Raw genomic sequence first — 25596 nt, 5'->3', positions numbered from 1 at the left:
AATCATGTTTAAAAATATTTACAATGTCTTTTTGAGTTCAGCTTTTAAATAAGAAACCGACTTTACTATGTGTGTGACAAAAAATATAGAATCCAACCAGAATAAAGAGCATCCCCAATTTAATATTCATATGCAATATAACATTCAGAACATTGTACGATATTTTTCTAAATAATAACAGTGCTCACAAAATAGAGGATAAAATAAAAATGGAAAAACAGAGTCAAGAGAGATGCAGGTCCCATCACAAACCTGAGCATCAAGAAATTTCCAACCATTAAATTGCCATCAAATTAATAATTTAAAAATCTCTTCATCAAACAATGTGTTCAAACAATAAACTGCTAATCCTGTCACATGTATACAAACAATTGATGTCTCCCTGCTTTCCTCTTAACTTAAATGTACCGGCGTGTTTCCCTTTGACCTCTGTTCTCCAGCACTTCTGCCGTCTTCTCTTCATGGTCTCCAGGGATGCTGGAACTCCGAGATGGGGAGTGGAGTGCAGTGTGTGTTGTCAAAGTTTCTCATATGCTTTCGTGCCTGTGAGAAAGAGGAACATCAGCTCAGATCGATGACCTGAAGTGTCAGTGTTGAGAAATCGATAATACTTTCAAGCAAAATAAACATCCCTTTAATGAATTAAAGTGACAGTTCATCCATAAATAAAAATTCTGTCATCAGTTATTCATCCGTCAATCAAAATCTGTACATGACCTTTTCTTCTGTGGAATACAAAAGAAGATATTTCAAGAAATGTCTCCGCGGAATTGTGTCCATTCAATGGAAGTCAATGGGGGTCGATGTTGTTTGGTTACAAACATTCTTTAAAATATCTTTTACATAAATGTATATCCGGGATGTATAGCACTACACTTCTAAACCCATATTTATGAAGCACAGTCGAGCTCAGTAGCATGTTTATTTCTAGACATACTTGTTTGTTGTTTCATAACATACCAAGAATAGAGCAAGCTGTCCTCTCCCCTCCAGTGTCATGTCCTCACCTGAAACATAAAAGATAGACAACAGACGGTGTTTTTAAAACAAAGAAGAATGAGAATCACTGCCGAAACACACATTTCTAACCCAACTAAAGCCAAATGTTTGAGTTGTGCGAGTTGAGTCACATATAGAAAGAGCTGTTAGGCATAGCACTAGAGATGAGTTAGTTACATGAAGCACGTACCAACACTCCAGGGGAAGAAAGTCTCTCTGTCTGCCTGATAGGAGCGCAACACAGACAAGCACCAGTCATCATCTACCTCATAGCTGGTGTACACGGATTCTGAGGAACAGTGGGAATACATTTGAAACATTTGTGTCTCTTCGAAGCAACAAGAATACACGTTTCCTGAGGATGAACTAAGATAATAATTCAAACTGATACTGACTATAGTACATCATTCTAAGATTTAATGGTTGATAACAGAAATGACGGTCATTATTCTAAATCAGTGGTTCTCAAACTTTTATAGAAGAAGCATTCGTAGAAAATCAAATGCAGACCATGACACAACTGATAAGTGTATTTTGTATAATTATGGTATTACAATTTTTTTGTTTTGTATTTTTTCCTTTTATTACTAAATTAGCTGGATTTTAAGATCATGCAAGGAGTCTATTCCTACTCTGTATTTGTGTTGTTTTAGTGTAATACACGCAGCATTATCCAATGATAAATAAATAATTAACTTATATATACATATACATTATATATATATATATATATATATCAGAAATTATGTATTTTTAACACATTTGAAATTGCATTTTTAAAACTACATGTAAAAACATATTTTTGTGTTTTTAAATTCCTGTCATGTACCACCAGAGGGCACTCCATGTACAACAGTATGAGAACCACTGATCTAAATCAATATAATAAAAAAACTCTTAATCCAGAGTTTTACATACTACAATTCAGGCTTCAGGATATTATAACTGATTAGAAATGTATAACCATTTAAACAAACTCCCTGAAGGCCGCCTAGTCAGTTTTTAAAATGCATTGTTTTGCTATTTCTAATACTTTACAGAAATCCAAACACACCCTCTTCTATTTGTGTCCCAGCTGCAAGCCAGTGTCTGACGGCTCTGATAGATTCATCTGTCATGATCTTAGGATACCTAAAAAAAATACAGCACAGAGAAACCTGAAACTAACTGACACGTGTGCAAACGCAGTCAAATCTGAGTAAAATCAGACAAACTGTTCTGTGTGAAATCCGGTCAGACCTGTACTGGAGTAGTTTGAGCAACAGATCGTTTCCTCTGTTGGACATGATGTCCTCTGGACCCCTGTATGTCAGAACACAGCAACGCCAAATAAGTAAATGTTATTATTTTAGACTCGACCAGCAAAAGCGTCTTTTTGAATCTTGGATAACTCACGTGGTGGTGATGATTTCATCTTTGGTTCTTCTGATCAATAACACTGGACCCTGGTACCTGAAATGACAGACAATGCCTTTAGATTGTAAATGCTGGAATTTGCAGATTACAGTTAAAATAACGAACTATATATTGTAACTATGGTATTATAAAAAGGTCAATGATTTACTTTAATTTGATTAAATGAATTACAGTGAGAACTACTTACTTGCAAAGCTGTTCTGCATTGTTTAAGTTCATATACTGCCTCACTGTGTGGGTCACTAAAGGTCCTGCAAGAAAAAAAACAGCAGAACATCCATGAACTTGGATCCCATAAGTCTTCACTTGCTTGAGTGGATTTAAAGCGAGACAATAACTTACTCCAACTGTCTGGCATGACCTTCTGAGCAAGTGGTAAAAGATCATCAAATGAAGCATCTAGAACCAGACCCTGGATCTCGAGGTATGACATCACAGCCCAGCTTGCTAAAATAGACAGACATTACTATGAGAAACATAAAGCGGCTGATATGAAATGTATTGAGTCATGCCATGACTGTTGGTTGTGTGTAAGATTCCTGGTTTGTGATTGGTCAGGTGATGCAGATGTAACTGCATTTGTGTGGTGTGATTATTTACCTGTAAATCCTCCTATTGACCAGGCGTACACAACAATGTCAGTCAACTGGAAACCCAGTTTGTGAACGGCAAATTGAATGACAACATCCATCGCGTTGGCCTCGTTTTGAGGAAACGGAACTCCCTGATAAAGCGGAAGAGAAAATAAACAATTATTATGATAGTGCTATAATTCAGGAGGCAGACTGCTCGTGAGAAAATAAAACGATCTACTGCACATTATGATAATTTAACCATTTTATACTTAGGTAATATCAGAGCCGTTGAAAAACAGAGTTGCGACACGTGCACATTCACTTTTGCTCGATACATCACACAGATATGTGGTGCAAAATGAGAGAGTGTGCGAACTTGTTTCAGAGACTCGCAGCAGCAGATTCAAGCAGTTGTAGTTATGTTCTTGTGTTTGTGTTAGTAAGATGTCCAAGAATAAAACCTTTAATTTGTGAGAAAATATTTGACAAGCATTCAACTCTCACTGCATAAATTCACATAAACTCGTCTGTGAACGCTTGCTTTTGGTGCAGGTGTGTGAATGTGTTTTGCACCATATTTACTGCAGCAATCGTAGCAAAAGATGCGAGTGCACGAGTATCTTAGTTTGTGATTTGTAGAACTGGATTTGTGCACTTGCACTGAAGGATTCAAGAAGGCGTAACTGTTGTGTTTGCGGGAGAGGAAATTAATCTACAAGTTTGCAACTTCAAATTTACTTTGACTTTTACTAAATTTTTGACAAATTTACACATGTGTTGCTGACCTCTACAACTACAAGTTCCACTCTCACAGGCGCTCAGCTGTTTTGCACCAAAAATACCTTCATACTATAGTTCCAAACATTGCATTGAAGCCCATTCATTTCACTGTCTCCCAAACACATTCACAGGTAAGTTGATAAAATACATCTCTGTAAAACTGGCATGTTTTTGAATAAAAAATAAAAATGGCTTTTTAATAGTTTTCAAACATAAAGGTGACCAAAATAAAGGGTGACTAATAGCACTGATTTATGGCAAAAATAAAAATCATGAAATATGGAGATACGAGGTTTCAGAAGGACAGCAGCAATAATACATTAGCTCTGTTCAGTAACATATGACACAGTGTGATATTTACTTACCGTACTGCCACCAAACCCCGGGTGATTCCAGCCCAACACTGAATATCCACCTGTAAGGAGAAGAGAATCAGCGCTAGTTCAAACAGAGCTTTATAACATATGACACAAACATGCACATTTACCTTCCAATGGTGTGTTCATGCAGCCGACTTCATAAAACCCCGCGTTCCCCTCACAGCAGATCACCTATGACAAACACAATCAATATTACACCAGCTGTGAAAATACAGTGAATACCCAGAAGGATATATACCATTACAACACTGTATTCTTTCATTTTCATTACACAACACTCTGGTTAAACTTTTCGTTTCTTACCAAAGTTTTACCGTGTGGCCCTCCATCCCTCCTCCGGTCCACAAACATTGTGTCGATCTCATTCCCATCGCAAGCCACCAGTTTGTTCCTCTGCCCTTCATACTAAACACAACACAGTATTGTAAGCGGGATTAAAATGTGCATTTTTAAATAAGGGTTATATGTGTGTTACCTCTTCTACGAGTCTGGCTTGGCCCTGCTGTAGCATGGGTCTCATGGCCTTCTGCAGCAGACCCACCGAGCCCGGGTACAGCATCCTCCGGCCGAACGAGTGAGCTATCAGATAACTACACAAAACACACATAATACATCACAATCGATTACGTGACATGCTGCGTTTGTGTGTCTGAAACAGTTATCCTCTGACTGTCTTTGGTGTGTTACCTTAAGATGTGGCATGGTAGCGTACGGACTGAACTCAGCACACTGTCTGCTGCTCCTCGGTGTTTAGGCTCTGGTTTCAGCAGGGATACACCACCTTTCGACAACTTCCTGCACAAGAAACACATGCAAATTTTAACCAATGACACTAAGGCAGGGAGAGAAAGAGAGACAGGCTTCACTTACGGACTACTAACTTCATTCCAGCTGAAATCTGCAGGCCAGTGTTTGAAGTCAAAGTCAAAGCACGCCAGTTTTTTCTATAGGGAACATAAGAAACACAGCCATTTAATAGGCTTATTATGTTCTAAGCAAGACATCATGGTAAGGTTTCTGTGGCACTGCTCTTACCTTGTTGCTATGTGTGTGGTTCTTCCTGGTCTCCTCCAGTACAGTGATGAACTGAAGGTACTCTGGGTTTCTCCAGCGCCCCCACCCTAACAACAACACAACAGACACAAATCATGTTGAACAAGTGTATTTTACCTTACACTACAAACATTTAAAATCATTGTAACTAAACTGTAATGTACAGAAAATAGACAACCACAGTCTCACCTCTCAAACAGGCCACTCCCAGCAGACAGACCAACGCTGTGCCAACATACTGACTGAAAGGAACCAGCTTACTACTGCAGATGTACCCTAAAAGAAATAACAGTCCACTTATTACAGTGGTTGCATGCCAGCATTGTACTGATACTCCTTAAACATTCCGCTTACAAGAATTCACAGTATAACATGAATTTAGACTTAGTATTTTAAAGGGATACCCAAATCTCTCATGAATAATTTTTTCGTTGTTCCAAACCTATATACATTTCTTTGTTCGGTTGAACACAAAGATACTTGAAAGAATGTTAGCAACTGACAGTTCTGGGGCACCATTGACTACCATAGTAGAAAACATTAAAATGGGAGTCAATGCTGCCCTAGATTTATTAGCTTTTCTATATTTTTCAAAATATCAAATTTTGTGTTCAACAGAATTTTTCCTACTATGGTAGTCAATGGTGCCCCAGAACTGTCAGTTGCTAACATTCTTCCAAATATCTTTCTTTGTGTTCAACAAACAAAGAAATGTATATAGATTTGGAACAACTTGAGGATGAGTATATGATGACAGAATTTTCATTTTTGGGTGGTGTATTACTTTAATCTATAATATTCAGCATTCTAAATGTAACTATGATGTCATCATAATATTTGCATATTGATGTGAATGGTCTTTTGTACTCTATTTAATTGTCCATTGCTGCTTTTACGCTACACACTGACTTTAAGTTGAAAATAAGACACAAATGTGACAACAAAGATGCAGCATGAGTCATTTATACAGACTACAACCTACTTATATAAAACATTTACTTTACACAATTTTTTGCTGAATTGCAAGCACTGCGATTTCCACTATGAAATACAAATCTAAATCTCAAATAAATACCCTAATATCCCACAACAACAATTACAACACATTTATGCTTACTATCAAAATACACACAGTTTAAATACAACAATCCTCGTGGCCAGTAACAAATGACACAATACTGTAGATATGACGTGTATTGAAACGTATATAAGGGATAATGTACAGGCAGCCGGTTGTTATCGCAGAAATACGCCCCGACAGTGACTTATTTCTGCGATAACAACTGAAGGGGCTTATTTCGCGATAACAGCCGGCTGCTTGTACATTATCCTGCTTATTACACGGCTACTTGCCACATGAGAAAAAAATAGACATGAAATGTGAATTTGAAATATTTTATTAGCTCATTTTTACCGAATGCAGACCTTCCGTGAGGAAAAGCCGTTTACTTTCGGCTTTAAGGTAAGAAACGACCTTCAAATGTGGATAAAAGGATAAAAGCGTCTGCCAAATGAATAAATGTAAATGTCACGAACAGGCAATTTGGTTTAATCATTTGTAAATATAATGTCATATATGTTATTAAAATATTTAATTTGTCAAAAAAACCTGTCAAAATGATTTGCTGCATCCGGGTTACCGTGTGTTATTAGTTTTGACAAGTTGTTATCTAAGAATAACAAACCTGCAAATGTCGCGACTGGCCAATCAGAATCAAGCATTTCAACGAGCCGTGTAATAAGCATGCATAACAACTCTTGTGGTCCTGTGACTCTTAGCAAACACACAAATAGTACAATACACTTATTAAAACCAAAATGATTTACTTAACCACAGTACATCAATATAGTACATAAAAACAGAGCGCTCCATTCAGCACTTAAAACTAATACATTACACTTGATTTACATAATTTAGCTATTTAAATACTAAAGCAGAACAAGATTATCTTACTAAGCACTTAAGATATAAAAAATAACACATAACATGCTGGCCAGCACTAAAAACAGAGCTATAGAATTTGTTCAGTACTTACAGTACATGACACAAAGTGTGATAAACTACAGCACATCTCGTTTCTAAACTGGACATCAGTATTCCTTATGCCTGTTTAGCAGAATTACTTCAGACCATCTGGACATCACTGATAGCTCTTATGAAGCAGGCTAAAAATACATACAGCCCTGCTGTGAGAGAGCATTAGCCCATGACTCATGTGATATGATTCATGTTTAGCATAACAATACATCCCAACCTGTTCATCACACAGGCATGTTTACCTGAAAATGCAGGTTGTTGTGTATGTTTTTTACCTTTCCTGTAGAGATAGCAGAGCAGCAGTGGAGAACTGTAGTATGACAGAGACCACAGCACAGATGCCTAAAGAACAAGGTGAGACGAACAATAATAATAGTCTTTAATTTTACTGTACATCACTAAACAATTCTGCCATAAGAGTAAAACAAGTCTGGATGCTTTTGGCAGAAATAACCTGTAATAAAACGTAATATTCAGTGAGATCACTTTCTAAGTAAACTAACCATAGGGACATGTTGCATTTAAAATGATGGATGTTAAGACACATAAGAGATGTTGACAGTAAACACATACCCAGCCGAGGATGCTGTCCGTGTGTCTTTCCAAACCTCTGGGCTGATAATTCCAGCCCTACACAAAAACACATGAGTTATTATGAGTTGCACCTTTACAAAAATCTGCAATCGTAAACTGAGTATCTTCCAAAACGCCACAGTTTTGATTCAGGTTCTGGGAGGTTGGCTACAATTCCATGGACCTTAAACTTCTTAATAATATTTGCAACCGTGATCACAGGAGATGGTCTTGTAGCCTTTACCTTTACCATGCTTGTCTATTATTTTCTTTCTGAGCGGTACCATCAAATGTGTCCAGGCCATTTTAGAATATCTTTGTAGAATAAGCAATAATCCATCTCTTTCCACAGCTTCTTTGCTTTATTCTATGACATACCAAAGGCATGCATGTATACATGATACAATAGCTTTTAATTTCATCACTCTTCAGGAGGAATGAAGCATTATTTCAATCAGCTGTAAGGGTACCAACAAATTTGAGCACGTCTGTATGTCGTGACCAAAAAATCCCAAAAGAATAAAAAATTATGTTGGGCTTGAGAAGCGCAGCAGGTTGGAACGCGGTTATTCGCGCTGTGTATATAATGTTTCCAATAATGTTTCCATTGTAATCACACAACCAATAATATACTGTATATAATATATAGCCTAAAGCTTTGCAAATGCGTGAGAACAATTCATATATTTTTTAATAATGACTTCAATTTATTATTACTACAATGTAGCCACGCATTTGAGGATCTTTTTTTCTCAACCTCCAGGGTGATTAGCTCGATACTTAAGCCATCCGCTGTAGAATATCATTTTTGATGACTCTGTCACGATTAATGGGTCATGACACATCACACAACGCTGGCTGGTCCTGCCCAAGTCAACTTCTGATTGGTCAACTTCAGATGGATTGCCAAATCCGCTCGTTCAACTTCCTCCACCCCACGAATTCAAACCGTCAGCCCCCGAATTCTTTTGACATGTTTGAATAATCGGCAGGTGCTGGTAACATGCTTGGCTCAGCTCAGCTCGTAATCCCTCTCACACAACGCGAACCGCGACCATACGAGCATAAACGATTTCCTCCCGAGCGAAAACAATCGCCTGCGAGCTCGTACGACAGCAAAAATCGCACCGTGTAACGTTACGCCCGCCTTAACACCACCTCGGGTGTGCATTAACTTTCTAATAACTGAACGGCCCGTCGTCAATTATTCCTTATACAATACACGTAATAAAAACATGATGGAATTTGGTCTGCATAAGACAGACACTCCAAACCAGAGTCACATGATAAATGAAACAGAAATGAGAAAATTTGAGCATTGTTGTGGATAATCATTCTCTTGATCACAGTGACAGAATGCTAACTCACCTGTCACTCGACCTCCGATCAGTTAGCGAGCAGCTCACTGTCAATGAATGTGTTTCAAAACTATGCGTGCTGCCAATTCATGCAGTGTTTTTAGGCATCGTAAGCCTTCTCTTAATTTATTAAACGCGCATACGATGATCACAAATGCTGTCTAAGTAACGTTAGACAAGTCCACTAGGACTCAACTACTAACACAAGCATGCACTTCCGCACATATATGCGAGAATCATATCGTCAGGCTCTGTTTTAAAGTAAATGAAGCACGCATACCCTGCGCCCTGCTCTGCCGTCGGCTCGTGTCTGGTCTGGTGAGCGGTGGATCCGATGTAAATTGGGCCCGAAAAGGCATCGGAGCCACATCCAGCTGGCCATTCTCACCTCGGTCAGGAACTACGGCGGCCCGCGAGGCTCACGGCTTCTACAGTCGCGAACGCGCAACGCGACTTTCTATACGTCATAGTCGAGGCGCCTGCTACCTTCGTGTCCATTCTTGCTTCTTAATGAAAATAAACTCTAGTGTCTTCTTCTCTGCTCAGACCGAATGTGGAGAATACTGAACTTTTAATCCGCATCAGAATAAGTAGAAAGAATGGAGGGCACAGATAATTTTAGGATTCTTTGTTTCCTCACTACGTCAGAGGCAATGAGCGGCATGGGGATGCGATACAGATATTATGCAGAAAATTGCATTATGTCTATCTAGTAGCCTACTAATTGTGCTATTTTTTGAACGCCAGTGATGATGTCACTATGAGTGATGATGTCATAATTGCAGTCAGTGGTGATGATGTCATAATAAAGATGACATCATAATGAATGTAAGTGACTGCCAGTAATGATGTCAGAAAGGATGGCAGTGATTATGTCACAATGTGTGATGATGCCATTTGAATGCCAGTGACTTTACAATGAGAAAGAGGAAGGAAGAAATAGATTTAATAATAGAGCTGAGCTAGATATACATTGAGAAAGAAACACGTGGATGAACAGTGAAAAGAAAGAAAGGGTAGAAGAAAATAGATTTAATAATACAGGAGATGACATCATAATGACTGCCAATGATTATGTCATAATGGATGCCACTATGCCAGTGATGATGTCACAGTAAGTGATTATGTCATGATAAAGGATGACATAATGAATGTAAGGGACATCATAATGACTGCCAGTGATGATATCATAATGGATGGCAGTGATGATGTCACAATGAGTGATGATGCCATTATGAATAGCAGTGATGTTATAATGACTGGGATTATGTCATAATGACTGCCAGTGATGTGAATAATGAGTGTCAGTGATTATGATGATACTGTGAATTAATACACCAGTAACATGGCTCAATTTTTATACATATAGTTGTTTTATTTTATATGCAGTGATTTTATCCATTGAAAACTCATGAACAGCACTGGTCGTATCTGAAATGACACACACACACATAAGCCAGGAAAACATTAGCTGGATGATTAATGCACAAAGTGCACATGAACAGTGACATGCCAGAACCATGTCCCCTGCATGACCTGGAGCCAAACATTTCTCACCTATCTAATTCTTTATATACGTCCATTTCACCCGTTGGCTTTAGATCCTAGAGAGACAGAGAAAAGGGACAAGAATGAAAAGGCGGAGATTTTCAGATTTATAGTTTGGCAGAGGTTTGATTTGGTTGTGCTAATATCACTAATGCAGGCATGACAGTACAGACTACAGAGAGGCACACACACACATACAAATAGATTGCAAAATATAGGGACCTACTTTTTGGAAAACACACACACACACACGCACGCACGCACGCACGCACGCACGCACACACACACACACACACACACACACACGCACACACAATTACTCAGTGCTCTGCCTGAGAAGGACTGTAATAACTCACCATGTAGACTGCGCCTTGGGGAGATGTCTGCTAGGAGAAGAGAGGGAGAGAAAGAGGAAGGAAGAAATAGATTTAATAATAGAGCCGGTATAGGTATACATTGAGAGAGAAACACATGATAAACAGAGTGAAAGAAAGAAAGGGTAGAAGAAAATAGATTTAATAATACAGGAGATGAGCACGAGAAACTGCGAAAGGAGGTGCTGTGCATTTCAATCACCTGTCTCAGATCATCAGGATTTTCATAGATGTTCTCCACCTCTCCAGAGTGACGAGACAGGGATTGCTCAACACCTACATACACAGACACACAGGGATCTGGATCACATCAAACCCACATCTGTTGCGTTTTACTCTGTCCATCACAATGTTCCAGGGTGAAGTGAAAGCATTCAGGTCTTTGATGAACAGATTGGGGAATAAACTAACAAAAGCAGGGCCTTACTTCGACGTGTGATGCAATAGCCCTGTCTCCATAGTAACACCCCAACAGCGATGGCAATCATGGGTATTACAAATAGGAGCAATGAGAGGGTGGAAACACGGGATGATGTTGAAACATTGTCTGCTGGGGGAGTGTGAGGAAGACAGAACGAGAAAAGCTAAATTAGGTTATGCATCAGTGAGAATGAAGCTGAGCTGTAGTGATAAACTCACCTGCAGGTGGCACTGCTGAGCCTGGAACAACTGTCGTACCTGCACAGAAAGAAAGGTGTGAGTAGAAAGAATTGAATCAGAATGAATTCATTCTGTTTCTATTAAAAAGAAATAAACATTCACAGTCTAATCTTTAGAAAGGCTTTAGACAGAAAAGAACCAGAAACAAACACTTAAAGAGACATATTGTGTCTTCATTTTTAATATAATAATTCTGTCATCATTTATTATGTTTGACTTTTTTCCCATGGAACAGAAAAGAAGACATTTTCAGGAATGTTTCAGTCATTTGTTAGTTCATACAATGGAAATCCAAAGGTTTCAATGATGTTTGGTTCCCAACATTCTTCAAAAATCTTCTGTTTGTGTAGCTCATCTATGCAAATACTGAAAGATCATTCTTATAAGTCCCACTGCATTCCATTTGTAACATTTTATGATACTACTGTGTTTAAAAAAACTCTAATTATGACGTAAAATTTGAAATAAATTTGACAGTATTTGACTTTTGTGTCTCACTGTTTGGTGTGGATTAAATTGTAAAATAAAATGAAAATGTACATATTTATTAATGAAATATTGAATGAACATAATGAGAATGTTATCTGTAATATATCAAAAACATTTCTAAAAACAAATTCACGATTAAATCTTATTATTCCTCATTTGATTCTTCACTAAATATTTTGACATCTGTCTAATATCCTTGGCACATAGACGTGGTTATGCCAGATTCATGAATGAATCATTCAGACCAGTTTGTGAACGGGATCAAACAATTTATCAAGAGACAACATTGTGTTCCTCACTAGAGAATAAATAACATGGGTTTCTGAGTAAATAAACCACTTCTTCAAATTACCGTCTTAGAAGCAACAACTCCTTTTTAATGCCAGAACTGTGTAAAATGTATATTTTCTGCACACGGCTGCCCCAGAGACTCAATATTTGAATTTTAAATAATCCATTATGATGGAGACGGGTTTCATGAAATTTATTGGTCAGGGGACTGGTACTTGATTGAGTTGTATTATGTGACCTCTCCAGTGACCTACATCATTCCACTAACCTAATGTTCTTGTCATGCATTATGAAAACTGAGTTCAATGAAGCAGAAGAGGAATGCAGCCTATCACTCACACAACAAAATAAATCTCTGCACTGCGGCCTTCACACTGTGAAAAATGAATCAGTTAAATTCATGTGTTGAAATAAATGTTTTGACTTGCTTAAAATCGCTAGTTGTCATGACAATTACCTTTTTTGATTTAATCAAGATTTTAAATTTATTTTTAAAGTGCTACAATATATACTTTACAAATGTTTCATTTTATGTGTATAGTTTTACAACTGCAGTACGTGCTTCATCTTACACCGTGTCTACACCGGACGCCACGCGATTATAATGGGTTCTAATGTGTTCTATTGTCTCTTGTCGCATCGCACCGCATCAGGTGTAGACATGGTGTTATGCTTTCTGCAAGAAAAGGTTTCATGAAGATCAAAGTGTTTTTGACAACATAACACAAGCTCACACACACACGTGAACCACCTTAACTCACCACAGACACCTGCTACAGGAAACATCATTTTAAAAAGACAGAGCTATTGTTAGTAGTGGGACAACAGTGAACATTGTCACAGGCCGGAAGGGGAGAAGCTATTAGTGTCCTTTATAGTCAGCCTACTCTGGACTGAGTGGGAATTGAGTATCGCAGAGATGACGTATTTTTGTATGCAAAACCCGGAAGCGAGTTAGCATTTTAGCACTTCCGGTTCCACCACCCCAAAGTTTACGAGTTTTTTAAATGGGTTTTTGGTTAAATGCCTAAAATAAGGTCTGTGGTAAACAAAACAAAGTTTTGACCCGCTCGTGATTTTTAAAGCTGAATTGTGTCGGTGAAAATGGCGGTGCTAAAAGTTTCCCCCGCTATATCCTTTGGCAGGGACATTAAACGTTATCACGCGTAGAAATCTTACAAATAATACAACATGGACACAGATCTCTAAAAACGTGGATAGGGATTCATTCACGGAGTAATTACTTAATGACGACATATACAGATGACATGGAGGACAACATAAGGACGACAGAACAGGACAACAGCAAAGATGACAGAACAAAATGATAATAACGATGACAGTAAAAAAGACAGCAGGATGACAAATTAAGACGACGTTAATAGACAACATACGTCAACATATACTGATTTACCTCAACAAGTAGGCAATGACCGTAGACAAAGACAAATGTTTAGAACAAGGCATAAAACAGTCGACACATTTTTGGCACAAACGGAACCCCATAGAAGTAAACATACTGAGTGTCAATAGATCTTCTCACCTATATTTGACATCTGCACGCTGTAGATGTACTGCACTGAGTTTCCATTCTTCAGATACAGAGTGCAAGCATACTCTCCAGCTGTCTCAGGGGTCACGGGGAGAGCCACAGAGGTCTTAATCCGGCCTATTACTCCGGCTGATTGCAGAGGACGACTGGGGTTCTGAACATGTGACCACCTCACCAACCTCACCTGGGAACGTTGTGAGTAACTACACGTCAGATCCAGGGAGGAAGGGGATCTTTTGGTGTAACCTGATGTTGAAACAGATGGATAATTAGAAAGAAGAAACAGTCAGTGAAGGGTTAAATGACATATTCATTAAACAGTCGGGTGGAGCCGGTCAGCCGTGGATGACTGTGACTGATGTACAGTGTCTTTTCAAACTCACGGCGGTATCAATCCTGAGCTAATTGTGCTCAACCGTTACCACGGCAATAACACAACCCACAGAGTTGCGGCAACGGGCAGGTGTAATTACACATAATGAGATCTGTAATGAGGCCTACTATAAAACATTACATTACAGAGAAGAGGAGGAGGAGAGGTATATATATATATATATATATATATATATATTGAGAGAGAGAGAGAGAGAGAGAGAGCAGACAAAAGTAGAAGTATCGAGCGAGAAGAAAAGAGCAGGAAGGACATAAAGGGAAAAGAGATTAAAGGAAGAACAGAGGGTGATGAGATTAAAAGAGGATAAAAAATGAAAGTCAAGAGACTGAAGGGTTGACTGGTGTATACTGATCTGTTGTGATTGATATAACAGCCTGCAATTATAAGATCTAAGATCAGTGATGCAGGGACATGCATCATTAGAAATAAATGAACAAGTGTGGTTACATGTGCACTCGCTGATAATGGGTGGATGTTTACATGTGGTGGTTGCAGAATGTAAAACTAATTTGTAATGTTTGTAATCACAACTGAATTGTGATTTTCATGGTATTTGAAGGGGTACCACCTTTCCAGGATTAGAAAACTACACTGTAAAAAGTTTAAGTTAGTTCAACTTAAAAATATTAGTCAACACAACGAGTTTGCAACAAATTCATTAAGTGAACTAATATTTTTAAGTTGAACTAACTTAAAATTTTAAGGCAACATGGTAACTTATTTTTTTAAGTTGAAACAACAAAAAACAACAAATCATTTTTTACAGTGTATGAGATGAGAAAAGACATAGCCTAGTGTCTTAAGCTAAGTGGTATGCTGGTTTGTGTTTTAAAAAATGTCAGATGTAGATTTACATGACAACTTGAATCATGAACGATACAACTAAATTACACAAAATTCCTTGAGATAGAAAATATGGGAGATTACAAAATATATGACATACCTAAACAAATCTTATTACATTTTTACAATTGTGCATTTGGCAGATGCTTATCATAGGGTTAGTTCACCCAAAAATGAAAATCCTTTCATCATTCACCCTTTTGTCATTTCAAACCTGTATGATTTTCTTTCTTCTGCAGAACAAAAAAGAAGATATTGACCCCTGTTAACTTCTATTGTATGGATTCACAACTCAAAACAAAAGGTTTGTGGCATTTCAAACACAGGGTGGTTAACCCTGCTATGTTTAAACTATTTAAAATAATATTTTAATATTAAGCTTATTTTCAGTTTTTCTGTATTGACTATTTATCTGATTAGGCAAAATGATCATTTTTGTTTGATTCTGTAAACTATTAGCAAAATTTGTCCCAAATTTCAAATAAAAATGTTGTTTTTTAGAAAATAAAATCTTGCGAAAATAGGTCAAAATAACAGAAATTATGCTCAACCAGACCTCAAAAACGGCAAAGAAAAGAAGTTCATATTCATATTTTAAGTAATACATCAGTAATATTTGTACATACTGAGGAAATCGATACTTGATTTTTTATCAGCTTCATGGGTCTTGTCATCCTGTCAGTCTTTCACATTGCTGTTGGATGACTAAGGTTTGATTCTCTTGAAATTCAACAGACACTGGACTGGAATGGCCACAATACAAATGCTGATTGAATTAAAATCTGGAATGGTCTCTTAATTCTTTTCGCAGCTGTAAAAGCATATCACATTTCCTATTGTGCTCATGTAACATAAAGTTTGTGGGTTTGAACCAAAGGAACACACATACTAAAAAGAGTCGCTTTCAATACTTCTGCCAAATGCCTACATGTAAATGTAACATACAGTCCACTAACAGTTGTGCTACATTTAGTACTGTATATTCATTTGATATTGTTTAATTAGTGTTGTGCTATAAAAAGGGTTACCATGTAAAACACTCAGTCTGTTGTCTTGGCTGAAAGCCTTGTCATCCAGAAAGACTTCACATAAATAGCGTCCTCCATCCTTCAGGGCTGGCTTTAACAGGAAGGAGAAGTTCCCAGCAGCTGCCAGGGTTGTGGGCTCTATCAAATGAAGGTGGGGCATGGACCGGTTTGTCAAGCTCCGCCTCCAGCGGTTAAACTGAAATATAAGCTCCATTTTTGTTGAATCAGGATACTCCCAGTAGAGCAGCACATAGTCACCAAGGACAGGAGGGCAGGATAAAGTGACCAATGAATGAGAGATGCTTGCCATAGACCTTGGTTTTTCTGCAGAGGTTATAAGATAGCATAAAGAAATGTGAAATGACCAAAGAGGCAGACAAGAGGCTCAAGCTTCACAAAGCAATACAAGAAAAAGTGGAAAATAGAGACAAAAGATGATAAAGAAAAGGCATTAGAGGCCAATAGAGTGAAATAATGGGCTGTGATACATGAACAATATCATTAATTTGGAGTGATCCGGTCCGCACAGTAATCCACTATGCTGCTAGTCACTTCAGATTCTTTGTTCTCGAGACAGTCAAGCGTATAGAACATTATGAGTCTGAGAGCAAAGTCATATGGGGAGATATTAAAAACGAGAGAGGCATGGAAATGGGGATTAGGTTATTAAGCTCACTGAAAGCTCTTCAGAAACATTCTCCTCTCAGATTTAATAACCCCGATTAACCATGGGCTGAAACCATGTTTGTTTGGGGCGAATTGTTTAAATTGAAATAGTTTGTCCAATTGTTTTAGCTGTTGAGCTGTGGTTTAATAATAAAGCCTCCTGTATTTACTGCATGTGAAAAGTATCTTGTTAGTTAAAAGTTAAAGGGGTAGTTCACCCAAAAATGAAAATTCTGTCATCATTTACTCACCCTCTAGTCATTTCAAAGCTGTTAAACTTTCTTTCTTCCGCGGAACACAAAAGAACATATTTTGAAGAATGTTGGTAAGCAACAACGGCGGTACCCATTGACTTGCATTGGTTTTGTGTCCATACAATAGAAATAAATTGGTACAGGGATATTCAGTTAGAAGCATTCTTTAAAATATCTTGTTTTGTGTTCTGCAGAAGAAAGAAAGTCATAAAGGTTTGAAATGACCAGAGGGCAAATAAATGACAACATTTTTGGGTGAACTTTGCCTTTAAGTTTATTTGATTTTAGTATAGGCTGCCTTAAGCCAATGCCACATAAGGAAGGTCCTATTTTAAACATAATAGTATTGCAGGAACAATAGAGTATTTTACCATGTGTCAAATCTGTAAAAGAAAACACCTTTCCTGAAAGAGAAGAAGAAAGAATGGGAGAGAGAGAGAGAGAGAGAGAGAGAGAGATTTGGTTTATAATGAGGTTTTTACAGACCGCCTGTAGTCTTACACCTGTAACACAGTTTCATTAAGAAAGCTGCTTTTACATTAACATTTTATAGCAAACATGAAAGATTCTAAGCTGTACTTAAAAATGTAGTTCAATTTAAGTTCTCTTTTTCTGTAATAAAAAACATAAAACAATACAAGATTTAAAATGCTCTTTTAAACAAAATATAAAATAGGAATATTTGACACATGTAATTTGATGGTTGTTTTAACTTTGTGTACAACCCTTGTAGAGGTATGAAACTTAAACGTCTTGTTTGGTGGTTATACTGTATGGTGTGTTTTCAAAAGATATCTTTAAATCTCACCATTCACTGTCACATTCATCCTGTGCTCTGAGACAGACGTGCCACTGTTACCATGGACACCAATTCTGCAGGTATAGACTCCGTTGTCTCTACTTGTGACACGAGGCAGCTTGCTGAGCAGTACGCCTGTGGCGCGGGTGATCTCAGTGTATAGCCGTTCGCCCCAGGGAGACACCCACGTCCCCCAAGCGTCCACAGAGGGGGGAGAGACCTGAGCTGTCAATCTCAAAGTTCTGTGCACCATAACAGGAGGCGCAGGAGTGACTGTCACTAAAAGAGAGAGGAAGAGAATACTTGGAGACATCAGACATATCGAGACCTAAAAGAACAATCTATGGTGGTTCTTTAGCTTAAACTCAACATTTAACCAAAGCGAGTAGAACAGTCTTTTCCTGTTGCCTTTTGTCACCGTGTTCTATCACACAGTTGTATAGCCCGGGTGCTGAGGCCTTGAAGATGAGCGAGGCATCTGTAGAAATCTCAAAAGTTCTGTCTTCAAACACAATGCTCTTGTGTCCGTCTGTCCAGCCATGGTTGCATTTGGCTGATAACAGATATGACCAGCGATCCCCTTCGACAGGCATCACCTTCCAGGTAACCAGTACAGAAGATGCGGGCGGTGATTCAAAACAGGACAGGGTGGCGGACGCACCCTCGTGTGCCATGATCACGCTGTTCCATACGTAACCTATGCAGACCAGATGCACAAAGTCTCTTTTTATAAGAAGTATCAAATTTGGATTATAACAGCATATCAAGTGGTTAAATTTTATTTTATTTCTTTAAGCAAAGTTGAGAAGCAAGTTTTATGGTAAGCTTTTGTACAACGTAAGCTATAGTTATAACATGTTAATCAGCCTATGAATAAAAACTCAATGCAATTTAGTGTTGCACTTAGATAACAGAAAATCATCATCAAGTCATTTTAGTCCCTCGTGTAATTACATTTGTAATACTTGAAAATGTACGATCAAGTCAACTTTCGTTTAGAAGCATTCCAGTTGTGGCTGTAGAAAGTACTGTACTACTGTACATATTTTATTCTGAAAGGGACAGTTCACCCAAAAATAAAAATTCTGTCATCGTTTATTCACCCTCACATCATTCAAAACCTGTATATGATTTTCCTGTGTAACACAAAAGAAGATTTTGACATGTTTTAGTGGTTTTGTCTCCATACTTTTTTTGGTTACCAACATTCTTCAAAATATCTGCTTTTGTGTTCTGCAGAAGAAATAAAGTCATACAGGTTTAGAATGACATGAGAGGGGACAAATGATGAACGAAATGTCACTTTTTTAACTGTGCTAGAAAAAACTCGCTGTTCATAATATTTCAATGAGAATCATCCTATTATTATAAAAGTAAAACAGTATGTTTGCCAGATTTCCTTTGACTGTATTAACAGTTAAAATATCAATTAATGTAAGAATAGATTTTCATACCTCGATCTGCCAGGAGTGGAGGGATAAAACATATACCAGAACAAATAAGCATAAAGGCAAGAGAATAAATCTCCACAGTGCTGCTAGAAAGAAACATTTTTAAAATGTTAAGAAAACAATCTTCAAATGTCTTAATTTAATGATGCTCATGTGTGTCTTTGAGCCTAATAACTAATGTGCATGTGTATGCGTCTATTCTGGGGTTGACCACATGGATGAGGCAGGAAAGAGCATTATGCTTGAAGCTGAGAACAATCGTGTGACAGAAACTGATAAACACAATAAATGTCAACTCACGCACAAAACGGAAGCAGTTTTCCAAATACATGTACTGTAGTCTTAACTTGATGATCAGTGTGTTTAGCTGGTTGTAGTAAAATAACATAGTCCTACAATTTGTTCACAAGGAACATAAGGAACATTGAACTGAACTTTCTTAGCAGGAAATGTGTGTGTGTGTGTGTGTGTGTGCGTGTGTGTGTGTGTGTGTGTGTGTGTGTGTGTGTGTGTGTGTGTGTGAGAGAGAGAGAGAGAGAGAGAGAGAGAGAGAGAGAGAGAGAGAGCATAAGTGAAATGAATTAAGAGATATAATCAGAAATAGTCTTTAGCTTCTGGCTAAATGTCTTTACATTCCTGTAAATGTCTTTAATTAAAGCTAACAGACTTATCAGCACCTCCAAGTCCAATTACCAGCTCAGCTCCTAATTACCTTCCAGCTAAAGAAGGAGAAAGAGTCTATAAGACAGAAGATAAAAGTGAATGAAGGAAAGTGAAATGTAGAAAGAAGGCAAGGATAAATGAGCAAGGGGAAGAGAAACATCAGAGAGAACAAACTAGGCCAAAGCAACTGATGAAAGTCATAGCACCGTGTGTGACATCCTGCATGTGCGCATAATCAGATAGAGAGAATGGATGAAGAGATAGATGCTTCAGTTAGAATTTAGCAGGGTGACACTGAATAGGATTACTGAGATAGTGTCAAGCACTTTTGTCCACTTTTGTCCATTAGGACATTACTTTCAGCAATCATAACTGATCTCACTCACACGTACAGTTTTGTTCAATGTGAATGCATTTGGTGTCAGGAAAAACTGCTACCCATATCTTCCGGGAAAAATCAATGCTCGTTTGGAGATGCAGCTATACAAAATGTGTACTGTGCTGCTTTTGTGAACTTTAATGCAGTGGGAAAGTTGTGTAGAGGAGTCAAATAAAGTGTGCGTGTGCGTTTCACAATCTGTAGTGTATAAATATCACCAGCAGGAGGAGCACTGGAGCTGCTTGTGCTCCAAATGAACGAGTTTACCCCAAACTCTTAACTAAAATGAACTTACCTAAAATACATTTGAGGGGTTCTTTGGCATCATTTGCTACTCAATGAAACTCATTATGCTGACAAAATCATCACTGCGCCTACATTGGAAACAAAATTACACAGCAGACCAAGAAAAAAACACAGTTTGAATGAATTTCGGCAATCATTGAGCTATAAAAGAGTTTTTAACTTTTCAGACAGCAAATATTTCAATATGAGAGGTAAATATCTTTGAAGTGTTCTCTACTACGTCATGAACAAATGAAACTAAATGTGTAGCCTTTTGATAAGGTTAAATGTAGTGTTCAGCAAATGTCTGGTTAAATTTTAAGATTAATAATAAATTAGCATGACATTTATTAAATTAATAAATGATTCACTAGTTTTTTTCATTATCTCGTGGCTAACAGGATGATACGCATGCTTAAGTACACACTTACAGATTTCACTATCGAATTTAATGACTGTTAAATAACTTGGTTCTTGGTGTGACCAAATAATACTAAAATAATACTAAATGAATGCGAAAGTGTTAAAATAGTGGTCAAAACCTTGCTGGCTACTGGAAAGTACCCTGTGAAATTTTAGGTAGATTTAAAAGCAGCGTGACGTTGACATGACATCACAGGGTTCCGTCCAATGAGCGCAGCTTCTCTGATAGAGTTTCAACAGTACAATCCCAGGGCGACAGGTTTGAGACTCAACCGTCTGCGGAGCGTTTAACTCATTTACTGGATATTTATTTACCTGTAAAACGTTTCTTACCGGGAATCCGGACCCTCAGCACAGTTTAGAAGGACTTTATACGATATAAAAAGGACTTTAACCATAAATTCATAGTCAATCCGAGACAAACGCGCTGAACAGAACAAGGCGCTTCTCACTTTATCCATAAGTTTCAGCACTCAACGATCGAGGGAAACCAGACTAAGGACATAACAGTTTTGTTCTGCGACGATTATTAGACTGTTTTGAGATTTTACGCCGATTGAGGTCAACAAGCGGACAACAGACAGATTAATCCAGGTGGACAGTCCACCCTTTCCCCGATGAACATGACAAGAATGTTAGGCGCACTCTTTCTTCTAATTGTTCAAGGTAAGATCATATATTAACAGTACAAGTCATCACAGATCGTTAGATTATAGAAGTTACACTGTTATCTTTCGGTTTCAGTCTAACATATAGTCAACCAGCGCGCTGGCGCAACTCAATATGCCATAAATGTCCCACAGTGTGTTTCTTTCTAATGGTGTGTGCGCACTTCTCCCACGGTGCATTGTATTTGTCTTTAGTGTATTCTTTAAGCAGAATAGTAGTGTTTGATGTTATGTAAAAAGAACTTTGATCGTCAATGTCATATATTGTTGATATAGATGGTAAGAGTTTGGTTTCGGTAAGCGCCATTTTCTCTAGGTGTGGCCTTTTGAGAAGTGTTTTTCCTGGTAGGTGTTGGCAGGTGTGTTTGTTTGCGAAACTAAAGACAATATCTTTGCGTCCTTCAATGTCCTCGCTTCTACTCCATTTCTTTCTGAATTCTTCACGTCCCTTGCGCCTTTTCTCCCCTCACTCTTTCAAATCATATCCTATTATTTCCAGATGAAGTGACCCGAATAAACGTAAATCAGTTTCGCGCAACGAAAGCAACAGGGTGTTTCTTACGTTAATTTCGTGGTGTAAGTTTCAGCTCAATATAAAGCTGTACACGGCACTCTTGAAGATATTATTTATTTAATGTATTTAATTAAAAAAATTAGACAAACGTGCGCTATTATTTTAAGTGGCGTCCGCGTCACAGATCAGGTTTGATAGCCTTACGTCACTGCTTTTTGTTTAGTCATACTTCACGCCTCGCTTCATTCAATGTGCAGTTTCTCTTCTCTTCATCGCAGGTTTAGCCCTGTTTGCAGCCTCGCTCTTCGCTCTCTTTTGCCGTTCAATTATTCAGTGGCCGTGTCATGGCTCGCAGGTGCACCCACACCTGACAGCGAGCTAAACTGGTGTTGGTGTCATTGGAAAGCTGGTGTGTGTGTGTCCAACCGAGCGCGTGTAGTAATATTGTTAACCAGATCTTTATTCATTTCAATTCATGATGTTTCGGTTCAGTGTAGCCAAATGATCACCTATTTATTACATTAAACTGGTACGTTCTTCAAAGTTTTGTGACGTCATATGGTGCAGCTCTGGATCGTCTTATTCGTTTACGTCATAATTTATAAACGCCATTCACTCTTTTAACTTATTCATGGGGTGGACCTCCTCTGCCTGGGCCCATTTCACAGTACATCAGCAGCACTTCAGGGGAAAACAAGAATATTGAAACAAAGGATTTGTTTTATTTATGAAGAGAGCTGCGGAAGATTGCTTCGTTTAACTGAACAGTATAAACAGTCTCAGTGTTTTCTCTTTTACCTTCCTCTTAGCATCCGTTTAGTTCAGTGTCCTGGGAGCTTTTGCCTTTATATGCAGCAGCTGTGGAATATTTTAAGGGTCATAGCATTGTTTTTTGCACTCAGTGGCCCCTCGAGACATCCCTCTACTGTGCTCCTAATAAAAACCAAACTGAGCTAAACACATTGAAGTATAAGATTTATTTTAGTAACGTCAGTAATGTTTTCTTCTTTTTTTGTCCGGGAAAAGATGTGCAGACAAAAATGCATGTTTTTTGATCTTTTATAAAACATGATCCAGTTTCTCTTTTGTTGCGGCACCAGGCAGAAATGTGTGCTATTGGGAGCAGAGATCCGCACAATAACAGCTACTGATTGTGTTATAATACCCTCCTAATGAACAGGGGTCAAAAAATGCTTGAACCTGTTGCCATAGAGATGCTGTGTTTTTATTGAAAGCCAGGGTTAGGGGGCCTACTGTAGCAGCGTCTGTGACTGAATGCATCAAGTGTGTGTTTGTGTTTGAGTGAGGGAGTAGGAGGGGCCGTTCGTAAATGTTAGGCTGCTATGATGATGGAGGCGGTGGCTAGACTGACCTTATTCTAAACTGTGTGAGCACAGCGGTAACAGATGCACATCAACAAACGCACTCGGTTATTGCGACAGTGCTGGACATGGTGCACGCCGAGCTGGGTTAAACAGTGAGTAAATAGGTGGGAGTTTTTTGCCCCGTAAGATTTACCTTTGCCCATTCGCTGCATGTCTTAAGCGCATGCACATTCCAGGGAGCGTGCGAACAAAAGTATGCTAAATAAGAGCTTATTGTTAAAAGAAACTGGACATTTTCTATACATAAAACCTCCATTCTCCCATCTTCTCGCAGTTTCCTTCCCTTCCTTCCTCTGTTTTGCCGTCCTCATCCGCTCGCTTTTGTTTGAGAGATGATTGTCATTGGTGTATTCAAATCCCCCCACCTCACCCTGACCTCAAGGCCACTCTGTTTATTAGCATCTCAGTCAGAATGCGGGAGGGGGTGCAGCAGAAGACTTGAGGGACAGAAAGAACGGATTAAAGGGGTAGTAGTACACCCACAAATGCACCAAAATGACATTTCTGTCTCATCCTTGCGTGTGACTTTTTGTATGCGAAGAACAGACAGGTACAATTCTGAAGGCTCTGCTGTTTGCTTATTTGTGTTGATAAATGAAGTTTGGTTTAACAATTTCTTTTACCAACGATTCCTTCATTCATGTCATGTTTACAGTTGGATTTTCCCACTGAATTGGGTTGTTACTTAAAGACTGCAGTCCGTGATTTGGGATCTGTCATTCGGGTTGGTTGTAAAGATAAGGCCGGTTGAACGCAGGGGGATTTGTAGATAGGGAACCGAAGCTTTTAACACTTGTCGAGGGTCCGTGTTTGACATGCTGCTCTGGGAATGCACTCTGCTCAAATCAATGACTGACCCTGTAATTAACATCAACCTGCACTAATATACACACAGGAGGGGTTCTCGACAACTTCCGAACGATACCCACGGCATGTAACGGGATCTTCTATATCAGTCTAAAGAGACAGACAGGTTAAATATGAAATTTTAGTCAGGGAATTTTTTAAGAATCACTTTATTACTTTAAAAATGGACCAAAAATGAATCTTCTGGACTGGTCCTCGAAGCACTTAGAGGGCAAGGCTCCTTAAAGCATCTCTCTGTTTCTGGTTGCCTCGTTCTATTCTTGTCACTTTCTCCCTCTCGAGTCCCACTGGTTCAGCAGATGTCAGATCACAGAATGCTTTTATGGTTTTAGAGATTCATGGGGTTGACTTGTCCACTTAATTGGTCCTCATATTTTAGTCTTTTGCCTGGTGATGGAAAGACAACCAAGCGAGTGCCTCCAACAAGATGGTGTGAAGTGAAACAAAAGGGCCACGGAGGGAAGAGAAAATAGGCTTCTTATCATGCTGTGGTTTCGTGTCTGCTTCAGAAGCACTGTGTGAGCGTTGTTGTGAAATTGCTTCCATTTTCACCTTTCTGAGAAATGCTAATAAATGCGAATGAATTGGATACCTGCTGACTGATGTTCCAGCATGTGTCACCACCCATGCTGGCAGAGTTTGCCCCCTGATCAGTGACCCTCCAGGGTCCAGTAGCCAGTTGGTCTGAATAGTGTTATACGGTTGCCAGATTGATGTGGGAGTACTGAGGGCTGCCAGATTCCTGCAGTAGGTCATGCCTACTCAGGGAAAACGACTACAGATCTTTTAAAAAACAAGCCAAATGGCATAAGAAGGAATAAGACATGATGAGCTTTCAGCACCTTCAGACAGAATGTCATCGTTTTATGATTTTCATTGCATTCCTGATGG

The 25596-nt window shown here is 38.5% G+C and overlaps 3 protein-coding genes across 9 annotated transcripts in view; 1 reads left to right on the top strand and 2 right to left on the bottom strand.

Moving 5' to 3' along the window:
• Positions 1-102: 102 nt before the first annotated feature.
• abhd16a (abhydrolase domain containing 16A, phospholipase) lies at positions 103-9658 on the bottom strand. Its single transcript, XM_057340862.1, has 20 exons — positions 9453-9658; positions 7815-7871; positions 7517-7583; positions 5393-5479; positions 5186-5271; positions 5021-5094; positions 4838-4945; positions 4626-4740; positions 4454-4555; positions 4258-4321; positions 4136-4185; positions 3016-3139; positions 2758-2862; positions 2603-2666; positions 2395-2451; positions 2239-2301; positions 2054-2130; positions 1190-1288; positions 961-1007; positions 103-543 (listed from the first exon to the last, which is right to left on the bottom strand). The coding sequence occupies exons 1-20, from the start codon at positions 9552-9554 to the stop codon at positions 460-462; spliced, it is 1632 nt and encodes a 543-aa protein (XP_057196845.1). The 5' UTR covers positions 9555-9658; the 3' UTR covers positions 103-459.
• An 864-nt stretch (positions 9659-10522) lies between these two features.
• Positions 10523-19729, bottom strand: g6fl (g6f-like). Of its 4 annotated transcripts, none has more exons than XM_057340858.1 (12): positions 19525-19729; positions 18441-18767; positions 18080-18349; positions 17643-17675; positions 16352-16675; positions 14078-14332; positions 11734-11772; positions 11522-11644; positions 11297-11370; positions 11077-11106; positions 10730-10776; positions 10523-10603 (listed from the first exon to the last, which is right to left on the bottom strand). In XM_057340858.1, the coding sequence occupies exons 1-12, from the start codon at positions 19619-19621 to the stop codon at positions 10582-10584; spliced, it is 1641 nt and encodes a 546-aa protein (XP_057196841.1). In that variant the 5' UTR covers positions 19622-19729; the 3' UTR covers positions 10523-10581. The 4 variants fall into 4 exon arrangements, with proteins under 4 accessions (XP_057196841.1, XP_057196842.1, XP_057196843.1 ...); XM_057340859.1 differs by having other exon boundaries at positions 11077-11103; XM_057340860.1 differs by having other exon boundaries at positions 11522-11641.
• Positions 19730-21507: 1778 nt separating this feature from the next.
• si:ch73-22o12.1 (nectin-2) overlaps positions 21508-25596 on the top strand; it is a 61134-nt gene continuing 57045 nt past the window's right edge. For all 4 annotated transcript variants that reach the window (XM_057340875.1, XM_057340874.1, XM_057340877.1 and 1 more), the window contains exon 1: positions 21508-21937. In XM_057340875.1, the coding sequence (XP_057196858.1) occupies positions 21889-21937 (49 nt within the window). In that variant the 5' untranslated portion in view covers positions 21508-21888. The remainder of the gene's footprint in view (positions 21938-25596) is intronic.

The sequence above is a fragment of the Triplophysa rosa genome, linkage group LG8 (assembly GCF_024868665.1).
Source record: "Triplophysa rosa linkage group LG8, Trosa_1v2, whole genome shotgun sequence".
NCBI lineage: Eukaryota > Metazoa > Chordata > Actinopteri > Cypriniformes > Nemacheilidae > Triplophysa > Triplophysa rosa.
The sequence above is the reverse complement of the archived record's forward strand: the minus strand, read 5'-3'. Positions and strand labels throughout refer to the sequence as shown.